Below are 12,246 nucleotides of genomic sequence, written 5' to 3'. Positions count from 1 at the left end.
CAAGCTGATCAGCGTCATCACTGACAGCTGGATAACCGATTGACTACGTTCCTACCTTTCTGGAAGAGAACAGTACATTGTTTTTAAAGGAAAGTGTTCAACATCTCTACTGTCTACTGTAGGTGTGCCACAAGGAGCTGTTATTTCACCTCTCCTTTTCTCTTTTTTCTGCATGATCTGCCATCTTTTACAGAAAACACTTTTGTGAAATATGCGGACGACCTCACTGTATGTATGCCAATTTCTACCTCCTTAAATCCCATAGAAATGAACGAGTTTTTATCTCGTATTGAATGGTGGTCTGTTGGTAATAGTCTCTTACTTAATCCATCTAAATGTCAAGCCGTTAACTTTAGCCTGAGACATGGACAGAACCTATACATTATTTTGGGATCCCATAAGGCCTGTGCCATTGGAGGCTCCTTGATAAACACAGTGTCGAAGGTCAAATATCTTGGTGTTACTTTTTCCTCTGATCTTTCTTGGTCTTCTCATGTTTTACTGTTATCGAGAAAAGCTTACGGTTTGATTTATTACATAAAGAGGCTGCATGCTTTTGGGATTATTCGCCATTTACTCTTACAATTTGTAAATTCTTGCATATTACCTATTATTCTTTACTGTTCTCCATTATTCTTTCCCGGGCTTTTGAGAAAAGACTTTGCTGTTTTGCGGGGAGTGCTGGAGGCAGTTTGCAAGGTGTGTGGTGAATCTTTTGAGGTCATTATTAATATACTTGTGGATAGACATCTTAAGTCTTGCAAACTCTTGGCAGGTGTTATCTTATCAGGTACTAACCATCCGCTTCATTCATATCTTTCTCCTTGTATATCTTCTGGTAGAACGAGACGTAAATACATTAAAATCCATACACGCAAGCAAATCTATAAAAGTTCTGTAATACCTTACCTAGCAAATTTACTTTGTGACGAACAGGCTGTTAGAGTTGACCTAGTAAATAACCTGTATTCTTAAGCATGTCTCAAATTTGATAATTTGTACAGACTCAGATTTCTTTTCTTTTTTTTTAAATCTTTTTTCATTTTTTTCTGGTTTTTGGTAAAAAAAACTTGTTGAAATAACTCGTACTGAGAATTCTATATTGTACCAGATTATAATATCGAATAAAGCCATTAATAATAATAATAATATCATGGATCGGTTGGAGTTAAACTCATGTGCAATTGGTTATGAGTCCAGTGTAGTAATATCTAAGCGCAATAAATAAGCCCAAATAAGAAATTATTCAAATCTGTACGTTAACCATTGAAGCTGTAAAGGTTTGTAATTTTCTGTTGTTGATATTCAGGACTACAGACGATTAACTAATGTTGCTGCATGTGTATAATGAGGTGATTGCTTTGATACAACCTGCGGTTACGATGGAATTCCACAAGCGCATCTTATTTCGTCTTAAAATTTCGTTAGCCGAATGTGCATGCATCTCAGTGTTGATGTTCACACTTAAGACCCGAACCCGGTACCTTTCTCTTCAAACGCCATTTTATCCACCAAGCTACCAAGTCCGAATACCAAAGAACAATAGAAACTGGTCAACTGTAGTTCTAAATATCAACAAGAGGAAATTACAAATCATTACTAATCGATGAAGGTAGTTTCTACATAGTAGATCAGTTGTTAATTGACTCAGTGTTTAATGTATTATCAATAGGCTGGATGTTTAAACCATATCATTCTTCTTTGTAATTTGAATAGCTCAAAAACGGAAAGAATAAGTCTATAACTTGAGACTGAGTACATAATCCCATACTTGGATAAATGATTTTTACATTGGATTAAATTAAAAATTATTTAGGGGATAGCTTGTTGAAAGTAAACTATACTGAAGACCTATGTACAACATCATCTAGTCATTGACGCAATGGTAAAATAAATAGGATTCTCGTATTATAATATAGGGGCGTTTTTATTCCAGCTATATTTAAATAAACAGTCGTATGATCTAGTCCAAGTGTAGGTTATTTCGCCCAGATTGCTAATATGGGTACAATGACACAATGATGGTGAAACAACAACCGAGAGTAGCACTTAACAACCATCGATTCATAACGCAGTTTTCCCATGTTCTCTCAGTCGGTGAGCAGGATGAACACTGTAATGTACACTTTAGCCTCATAAAAAAATCTAAGATGAATTTTTGAGCGTACATCAACAAAATAGGTATAACTATACAGTAAGTGATAGAGAACTAAATGATAGATCTGTAATTAATTAGAAATAACTTGGAAGAGACAAGACATACAACAATAGTTTATGCTTTAAATAAATGGTGACAAGTAGGAGAATGCAAAAATACAAGATCCTAAATATTTAGTAATTGCATTGAATAATTTCACTTAATTACAACATCGGGAATATTCGCCACCTTACGGCAGTTATTTAGCTATTTAAACTACAAAAGGGAGAAACTTATAATAGGTAAAGAGTTTTAACATGATCAGCTAGTAACTTAAAAAATTCCCATATAGTGCGTTAGAATTATAGATATGGGCGAAAAAGATTGTTTTGAATTCAATCCTCATCAGACTTTACTTTAATATTCAATAATAGTCATATGTATATGTGAAATTATTAAAGTAATCAAAGCAGTTTTGTAAGTCAGTGATAACAGAGGAATAGATTGTATAGATAAACAATAAGTAAAAAGTACAAATCGATACTGTAATGATATGTGTACTGGTTGTAATAGGCATAATAAAGCTTGAAAATCATGTTTCATAATAAATAGTAGGTCAAAGACTAGGAAAAATGAACATTTAAATAACGTTTATTAAAATTTACAGAATTATATAATAAGAAGTGTCCATATAGTCGGACAGTAAAGTGCGTATTTGAAAAAGGGGAGTGAAGAAAAGTAAAAGAACAAAGAGTAAAGAGAATAATAATGAAGAAAATCCTGTATTAATGCTTATTCGGCCAAGGAAGAGACAAGAATGTTACAAATTTCTTATGAACGCAAGGACTTGGATTGTTAGCTCGAATCCCTATAGCTTCTGCTGTGTGTAAGAGAGATCAAACCCCATAATATCAGCTAGTATGTATAAGATAAATTGCTTTATATGACCTGCTATGACTGCTATCGATCTAGTGTGATAGGACAGAGCTGTTTGTTGTTTTGATTATACCCTTTCCTAACCACGAAGGGATCTTATCATATAGTTGAATAAGAGAGCAAAGTCTGATGATGATCTAACTGGAAATAAAATTGGTCGCTTATACATGTTATTTTAGTCCACTACATGAGAATTTTTTATATCTTGATTGTAAGTTAGGCAAGCGGACTATAATGAGTAGTTGAATTTTCACCTACTCATGCTCACTGTCTATTTATCTGTATTTGAATCAATCCAGTTACATAATCAGTGCAGATTATAATTCATAAGTTTCATTAAAACTTCCTAAGGAGCCTTCTGAAGGGACTATAATGAACGAAACAGTGAGATTTAAGTCGGCAGGTCTTGGATTTCGTGGCTAAATGCATTCATCCATAAGGCTAGTTAGCATTTCAACTTTATGGCTGATGTCATTTCGTGATGACAACCCTAACTCTAATTTCTAACCCGGACATCTAACTCTAAATCTGAATCATAATTTCAAGCAGTTGGTCCCTTTGATAAATTTCGATGGTGTAATAAGGAGACGAAGATTATCAGAACTAAGTGACATATTAGCGCAATACATTACGAACAATCTGATCACACATATACTTGTTACGAACATTTATAGATAAAAATAAAAAAGTTAATTAGACTGGAAATGGAGGGCAAAGGCTATTTGAATCACCTCTAAACAGTAAGGTGATTTAGACAAGCCAAGGCTACAGTAGGTCCCACTGTACCATGAACCTTCCATCTGTTTATGAGTTTTAGTGGATAGCCATTCCTCATTAATATCTTGTTTAACTACTTCACATCATCATTAATAGCGTTATTGCCCTGTGCAATACAAATGGGGTTTGGTAAGGTGCCTATTTAATAGGCTTGATCATATTTGCACAAGTGACGCTATTGATGATGATGTTAAGTTGTTAAACAAGACATTGATGAGGAGTGGTTATCCAGTTAAACTCATAAATAGATGGAAGGATCATGGTACAGTGATATCTACTGTAGCCTTGGAGGAAAAAAAGACTATCTACATCACGTTACTATGTAGAGGTGATTCAAACAGTCTTTTACTAAAACAAAGGCTTAAATCAATCGTCAACACGATGTAACTATGCAGCAAAGGTCATCATCAAAGAAAGAACAAGGTCCATGCTTCATTCAAAACCTAAAAGACATGAAAACGATTGTGTCACATCCCACTGCGTTTACCAATTTAAATGTGTGTGTGGTCACACATACATAGGGAGGAGCAATCGTGATCTGAAAATTAGGGTGTGTGAACATGTACCAAAATGGTTGCAAAAACAAATAGAATCAAATGACCCAATAATAGTAGAGGATAAACATCCATCATCCTCTATTGCTAAACATATAGTCGAAACAGCCCATAAGATTTATCTAAACTCGGCTTTTGTTGTGCTGTTTAAAAGTGTAAAAGGGCGTATGCTAAGGTTTATTGAAGCCTTAGACACACGAAAATTCAAAACCCCTTTGTGTATTCAAAAACAGTTTGTTCTCACCTTAATCATACCCTGGTAATATCAGCTTATTATCGAGAGTGATTAGGTTTTAAATTGTTTCCACATTACTTTCTTCATTAGCCTTGTCTCCTCTTCCCCTCAATTTCTAGTTTGGTTGACTTTTTATTTTTATCTATAAATGTTCGTAACAAGTATGTGTGATAAGTGATCAGATTGTTCGAAATGTATTGCACTAATATATCACATAGTTCTGATAATCTTCGTCTTCTTATTACACTTTCGAAATTAACGATGATTCCTTAGACTAATTTATAACTTTCTTATGACTCTAGTAAGTAGGTAAATATTCTTATGGTTAATTTAGCATCTGTCGAAGGTTGTCCAAAAGCTATAGTCTCACCGAATTATGTACTCGAATGTGAACTATATTTTTGTATATGTGAGCTAATGAGAGTAGTTAACTGTTTAAAAGTGAGTATGAAACAAAACTATGACATCACGATGTAAAGTAAAATAATTTGAGGCTTGTTGTTAATAATCGCCAGTGATTCAACATAGCATCGAACTCATTACTTATAAATCTTAAGGTCAATCACAGAATTAAAATTTAATGAACCACATTGTCAATCTCATTCATTTCTCGGATTCTGTAAATTTATTCAATTTATCATTCACTAAAGTATGATAATTTTTAAGCTATATCTATTCAACTAAATCAATATTTATGGAAAAGTACATTCATTGTACCCAGAAACCAATACTTTCTTACACCTTGAAAGTTAAATATACTGTCGAATATTTATAACAAACTGAACACGGATAGATATATATAAATTAACCCGTTTAGTGTATACTTTAACAAGTACATGATGTTACTATTTATTACATTTTTTAAGCTTGTGCATCACTTTATTTATATGTAGAATATTCTTTTGGTGTATTGTTGTGAATACCATTGAAATCTAAACAAGTAACAATAGTTTTTTTTAAAAGGGAGATATACATATAAGTAAATGGTTTACATTTTCAGGTGTGCACTGATATATTCGAGTGGATTAGTATATTAAACAGATTTTTACAGATACAACACAAATCAGTAATTAATACGATTATTTCTTCATTAATTGTACGTTGTTATAATAAGTGACAGGTGTATCTGGTGAAAACACTTAACATGACAACGGAAACAATTAATACACAATAGGAATAAAAACTTTACATCTGTTCTTTAGGTTTACATACTGGAGAATATTAATGATTATCCCAAGATTTTATGTTTGGCGTTAGATCTGGAAATCTTAGACATGAAATGTTATATACTTGTACTCATGTATTGATTAGTTTCTTGCTGCTAAATGTCAGTTTCTTTCTACAAAAGATAACATCGATAACATTTTTCTGACTCATATTTCCTCAACAACCTTTGGGTTATCAAATTGGCTGTTGTCATTTTTAGTTTGCTTATTTTATGGATGTTATTATATGAACAGAGTTGTTCCATTTCAGTTCTTAACTTCTGTTCAGGTTTCAAAAGTGGAAAGTTTCTGGGGGCTGGAATGTAGGAATCGGTGTTTAAGTTCAAAAATGATCAATATTGTAGTTATATAAAATATCGTAAATTATTGAAAATAATGGAGAAAATTACGTCATCTCTAGTGAAAATTATTCTTCCCACTAAATGAACGGAAACACGACTGAAAATGTTGAATAAAACATTATTTGGACATTGAAGTCATAGGGGATAATCTCAACCTATATGACGTATGCTACTTATGTTAACAGTAGTATGTAATACTAGTCCGAAGTGGAATACCTGACAGTAGAAGATTATGAAGATCGAATTGAAGAGAACAGAGATGTAAACAGGGAGTAATTTTAATGACAGCAGAAGTGAAGGGAGGACAACTAATGGAGGTGTGAAAATTATGTATTTATTATTATTATTAGCTTTATTCAATATTATATTTTTGATGTAATATAGAATTCTGTATATTGTCAGCAACCACAATATCTCTGATTGGGCCTTTTGTAACTTGTAGAACGAAAGGTTGTACACTTTTCAGAAACGCATCTGAATAGAGTACGCGGTTAATAGCCAAAATCATGTATTAAAAAGAACAAAATTAGATAACTTGTTGAAATATCGAGATGGTATGAACAGGTAGTCCAGATGTTCAAGCAGGCAGCCATGTGTATGGTATGTATACATCTGTGATGTAAACTATGAAATTCAATGGTCTACGCAAATCACTCTACTAATAAAGTCCTATATCTGTTAGAATATTATTACCATAAGTTGTGACCATAGAACTAAATAAATGAGTTTTAAATGAATAGTAACAGAAACGGGCAGTGAGTTTATGAAACTTAGGGAAATATGTGATCACTAAGAGTAAATAAAGCGAACAACTAAAATGTTAAATCAAATGATGAGTAGTCTGGATCATTTTTAATAAAGTTATATTCAGTTTATCAATAAAATAATTCGTAGGTTGTATCTGTCACAGATTGGCCTCAGTTGGAATACCACTAAAAATCAAGGAACGTTGGGTAGCTGTTTCTCCGTAGTTCGGGGTTCCTCACTAACACCAACCCATAATCCTGTTGAGGGATCCAATTCAGAACTTCCATGTCTCGTGGTTGATGCTTAATTGGGTCACTGTCCAATGACGTAATTTCAATCAATATAGGATAAAATAATTAAGAAAAACAATTCCTACCACTGAATAATCCATGTCACTGTGTGAACTAACGAACTATGAGTAAAGTGAGTTTAACGCAACACTTTTTTTATAATATCAGTCAGTAAATCGTATGTAACGTAGAATTACCATCGATATGTATCGGTACACGTTACCACATCTCATAACAGAAGGGTGAAATTACCAAGTAAAATCAAGACACAATAGTAGAAGTAGCAATATTATCACTACTTGTAGGGGAAACGAATAAATATAAACAGAATAAAAAGGTGTATGAAGATTTCGGAACTTATTTTCTAGAGTGAGATAAAGAATGAATGCATCTGTTTGACTGTGAGAGATTCTAAGCTATGTCAAATAATGTCTCGAATCACTGGTTGCGATAGTCGACTGGATCCTTAACCTTTGATTTAAGATTTCATTTCATGTGACTAGAGTTATCTGAAACTGTCTGATATTAACGTGTTCATAGAAGTGTAGCGCGTCACCTCATGTGAAAAACACAAGTACAATGAACGTTAGGGCCTAAAATGAAATCTTTATTGAAAGCTACACTCTAATATGCAGCTTTCGCCTAATTAGTGAAAGGGGAAGTGACCAAAAGTACTGGGGCTGCCATACTCGAATACATCGTGGTTAACTTCAGCCTCTACAGCTTATACAACCAACCAAGTTGGCAATCGTCACACAATAAATGGCTGCCAATAAAATGAATTTTAAATCAAGCTAACAGTTAACAGAACTAAAAATATCTAGACTACTGAATCTTATTTCACTCAGTGAATGATAAAACAAAAGACACTGTTAAGGAGTAGGGAACTAGAATTTGTAAAAACATATTATGGGGAAAAGTTGTGCGAAATTAGAAATTGGATGACTTTTATCTCTCATTACATAAAGTGTGTGATAGAAATACAGTGCTGAGAATGTCTAAGATGAAAACGAAGACTTATTTTTTATCATCATCGAGTATAAACAACAGTATTAAATATATCGAAAGCTCAATTTGTTCTACGCAAACTGTATAGAACATTAAAATAGACACTGTCGATAAATCTTAGTCCTTTTTCGTGAACTAAACCTGAAACACTGTGGGAGATTACACTTTATGAACAAATTAATCAAACCTAAGATAGCGCATCTTGGGTTTCGGTGAGAAACGTTTTCATCCATAAGGTCTAGAAAGTTTTCTACATGATAAATGATATTCGTTTACGATGAAAATCCCAACTCTAGACACTTCTATTACAGAATGAAAAGGTAAAATTATGCTTTTAGCTCATTGTGATTCTCACCCAACATTACTTCCTTTTGTAATTCAATATACTGGTTACTCAGTGTAATATTTGTTTTATTCCCAGTATAATATTTTTTTTTCAATGTAAAATTGACTTATTTCAGTGTGATCTTCATTCAAGGCGGTCTCAAGATGATATTTTTTTGTATTAGTTCAGAGTGAAATTCGTTCAGTATGATATGTAACTTGGGTTTTGTAGTAATCCTGTCTGTTTCCCCTACGCATGAAAGTTGTTGACTAACCATCAAATGTGAATAAAATCAATGTATAAATGAGTGTATTCCTGATCATTTTGATTTATCTAGGAGTTAAATAAATGGATAACACAAGACTTTGTTTGGTTTTCATTACGCGTCATCTGATTCCAAGTCTCATTCTCAAACGCAAGCCAGTTAAAATAACTGCGGAGATAACTAAAGACATTCAGTGACATTAAATCCTTAATCCTAATTACAAATGCTCTATAGCCGATTAGATGAAAATTTATGCCGCTTCCTTTTCGATTTCCAAGCAAAACAACTGGTAGAATACGTCAATAGTTTGAATAATCATGCAAAATTTGTTAACATTTCGTTATCATACTATTGTCGTTTCCACCAACAATTTAAAAGGACGGTTTTCTAATTCGCTATTAATCTGCTTACACCAATCAAAGTTATTTCAAGAATCACTGTTGTATCGTATTCGAAACCTTACACTAGTTTCGATTAACAGTTCGTCCAAATCTCACTCTTGTGTTATATCTGATTATTGCATTTTCTTCAATTTAAATACACTCTACGCGTTCATTGAGTCATCGGCTCACCTTTTTTCTAACACTCTCCAAGCACATAAGCTATTTTCAGGTTAAACTAAAACCTTGCAATGGCTGAGCGTTACACTGTAGCTCGCTACTATACTACTAATCTTACCCAATAATGCAATATATGTTTATTGTTTTCTCTATAGTCATCATACATTTTGAGAATGTAAATAAATATCACATGGTTATAATAAGAGTTAATAACATGGAAAACTTACTGTCGTTTATGTAAGAAAAAACTAGCAATCTGTAATGCAATTACTCCAACAATTAAAATGATTACACCTAGCCATAATAAAACACATGTTAACTTTTTATTCATTAACCACTGAAAATCTTGTGATTTCATCACGTCTGAACGTGTGCCAATCGATTCTCTCGGTATATTTGACAGTCTATAAGTATTATTAGACGATGGTAATATATCACCATTGAACTTTTCAACCAAGTCTTTTGTCCCAAGACGAAATTTATAAAAATATGGACAATTTCCGTAATTTTTAATTGTGTGCGGTGGTTGTAATTGAATTTCTGGAATATATTTTGATAACTGTAAGCAAAATGTACGTAAATGTTCATAAGGTGTTCTTATGGACATGATTATTTTGTTTGTTTGTTAAGAAAAGGGACTGGTAACACAAAGGAGTTATCTTCTTTAAATATTATGAATTTCACCGGAAAAATTTCCACAATTGATTGATCCACTATTTAATCTTGTTTTGTTATTCAAGCTACCATAGGTAGAAATGACAAGAACAAATACATCAGATGCTTAATGCATAAATGTTTAAATGAATGAATAAATAATCTTTAAAATGAACAAAAAGGTAACATGTAAATTTATGTTGTTGTTACTTTTTTTATTTATCAAAAACTCTTTTTCTTAATTCCTTAATTTAGCACGCAATTTATGTGTAGATTTGCAAACTAATAATATGATTGATTAACTATTAGTTGATTCGAAATTACTTCGCAACCAATCAAATTTATTCTGCACAATTTGAACAAGAGGAATTTTTAGAGAGAAGGAACAAATCATATTAGTAGTATGTGTGTTTAAATTGAACAATAAAATGTTGAGAAATCGAGCCATAGTGAAACTATGTGAAAAACTGTTAAGCCAACCAGAATCAAGATCATGAGTTTTAGAATTTAACGTGAAATGAGAAATGTAACTTCAGTTTGTATTCACCCTATGAATATCTTAATAAAAGATACCATCATTTAGAGATCCATTCCTTTGAACTAGTAAGAAAAAGCTTGTTGCTTTAGTATACAGTGAATGTGAGATGGTGTAAGAAAAGATTTACGCAAAATGCTTACTCATGATATATGGCAGTGGGACGAGCTAATAAGCATGAAGAAAAATACTTTCGAGTTCTTTTTGCGAGTGATTAAAGAATGAATAACTTTCATCGGTTTCACGTAAAATGACTCAGTAGATAACGGGTTGAGTATTTGAAGCGAAAGATACCAGTTTCGAACTTCAGTGCAAATATCAGGACTTGGATAAAGTTACATCCAACTGATGAGTCGTATGCAGAACGAAACGCGCATCCTGCATTCCACTGAAGGCCACTATCCATTATTACTAAAAAATTATTACTAAGTAGCAACAATGAGGTGGTTCACTTAATATATATGACAGCTGATACTGATCAGTTTCAGTCCTTAATATCACCAACGAGAAAATACCAACATTTCAAATAAATATACGAACCCTCGGAATTCTTAATAATGGTTTTAAAAGTTGTTCCTATCACTCGTGCTAATTTGTTAGTGAAGATTGGGAATAGATAGGAAATTAGAACTAAACAGCTATCCAATGCCAACCGATGTGTTTTTTTTCATTTGGAGAGAGCATAGTAAAAATTATTCTATCACATTCACATGCTTATATGTTTTTATTTTTAATTTATTACACAAATTTTAATATTGATTTCACACTCATGTTTTACAGTTATTAGTAAATAGTAGGATGAAACGATCAGTTAAATGGATGAGGCTATAAATTATGGACGACGTTTAAGCGATGCTAAGGTGGCCTTGAGAATGTCTACCCACTTACTAGGACCAAATAAGAGTTATAAACCTGTGTGAGCAATAAGGATTATGATTTACCGTTAATGGTTAGGGTTAGGAATTAAAATAGGGGTTTTCATTGCGAACTGACATCAACTAAAATGCCAAAACGCTCTTTAACCAAATGGATAGATGAATTTCACGCCAAAATCCAAGACCTGATATCCTAAATCTGATTGGTTCGTTCACAGATTATAGTCTCGCCGATAAGTGAATAAGATTCTAAGACATTGCATGTAGATCTTTGTAGTTTCAATGAAGTGGTTATTGAAACCATACAATTTTATTTATCAAACTGTAATCTCTGCTTTATTAAAACAAAAGATACATAGTCCCAATATTTCGCTCTTACTGAACTTTATATCGAGCACAAAGAGCAATGTGAAACTAATTGCAAGGATTAGTTTATCTGGAAAATAATTTAAAAAACAGGGAGTGATAGACAGCTGTCATATTACCAACCTGAGTTTCCTCAAGAGTGTACGCCATTAACTTCAGTATAGGCCATACTTAGGATCTTCATTACTTTTTAAGCATCTCTCCTCACAGTAAGTAGGCTAATAAAAATGTTTTGATGCATGAATGAAGCATATTGGCAGATATGGTGTTAAGTAATTTCTTTTAAACTTTCAATCTTCATACCTTGAACTTATTTGTCTGTTAGTGATCTTACTTTCTATTACCCAGTAGTTTGTTGATGTGATTACTGTGATAAGTTGCGTAGATTTGCTATGATGATGTACTTATCCCAATT

The 12,246-nt window shown here is 32.7% G+C and overlaps 1 protein-coding gene across 1 annotated transcript in view; it reads right to left on the bottom strand.

The window, feature by feature from the left end:
• The window catches only part of Smp_121390 (hypothetical protein), a gene marked incomplete at its 5' end in the record, with an annotated part of 37,249 nt that extends 27,241 nt beyond the window's left edge, over window positions 1–10,008 (bottom strand). The window contains one exon of the mRNA XM_018792567.1: window positions 9,629–10,008. Within this exon, the coding sequence (XP_018644641.1) occupies window positions 9,629–10,008 (380 nt within the window). The remainder of the gene's footprint in view (window positions 1–9,628) is intronic.
• Between the last annotated feature and the right edge of the window lie 2,238 nt (window positions 10,009–12,246).

This window comes from Schistosoma mansoni (genome assembly GCF_000237925.1).
Source record: "Schistosoma mansoni, WGS project CABG00000000 data, supercontig 0248, strain Puerto Rico, whole genome shotgun sequence".
In the NCBI taxonomy this organism is placed as follows: domain Eukaryota; kingdom Metazoa; phylum Platyhelminthes; class Trematoda; order Strigeidida; family Schistosomatidae; genus Schistosoma; species Schistosoma mansoni.
Note: the sequence above shows the minus strand (reverse complement) of the source record. Positions and strands in the feature narration are given on the sequence as shown.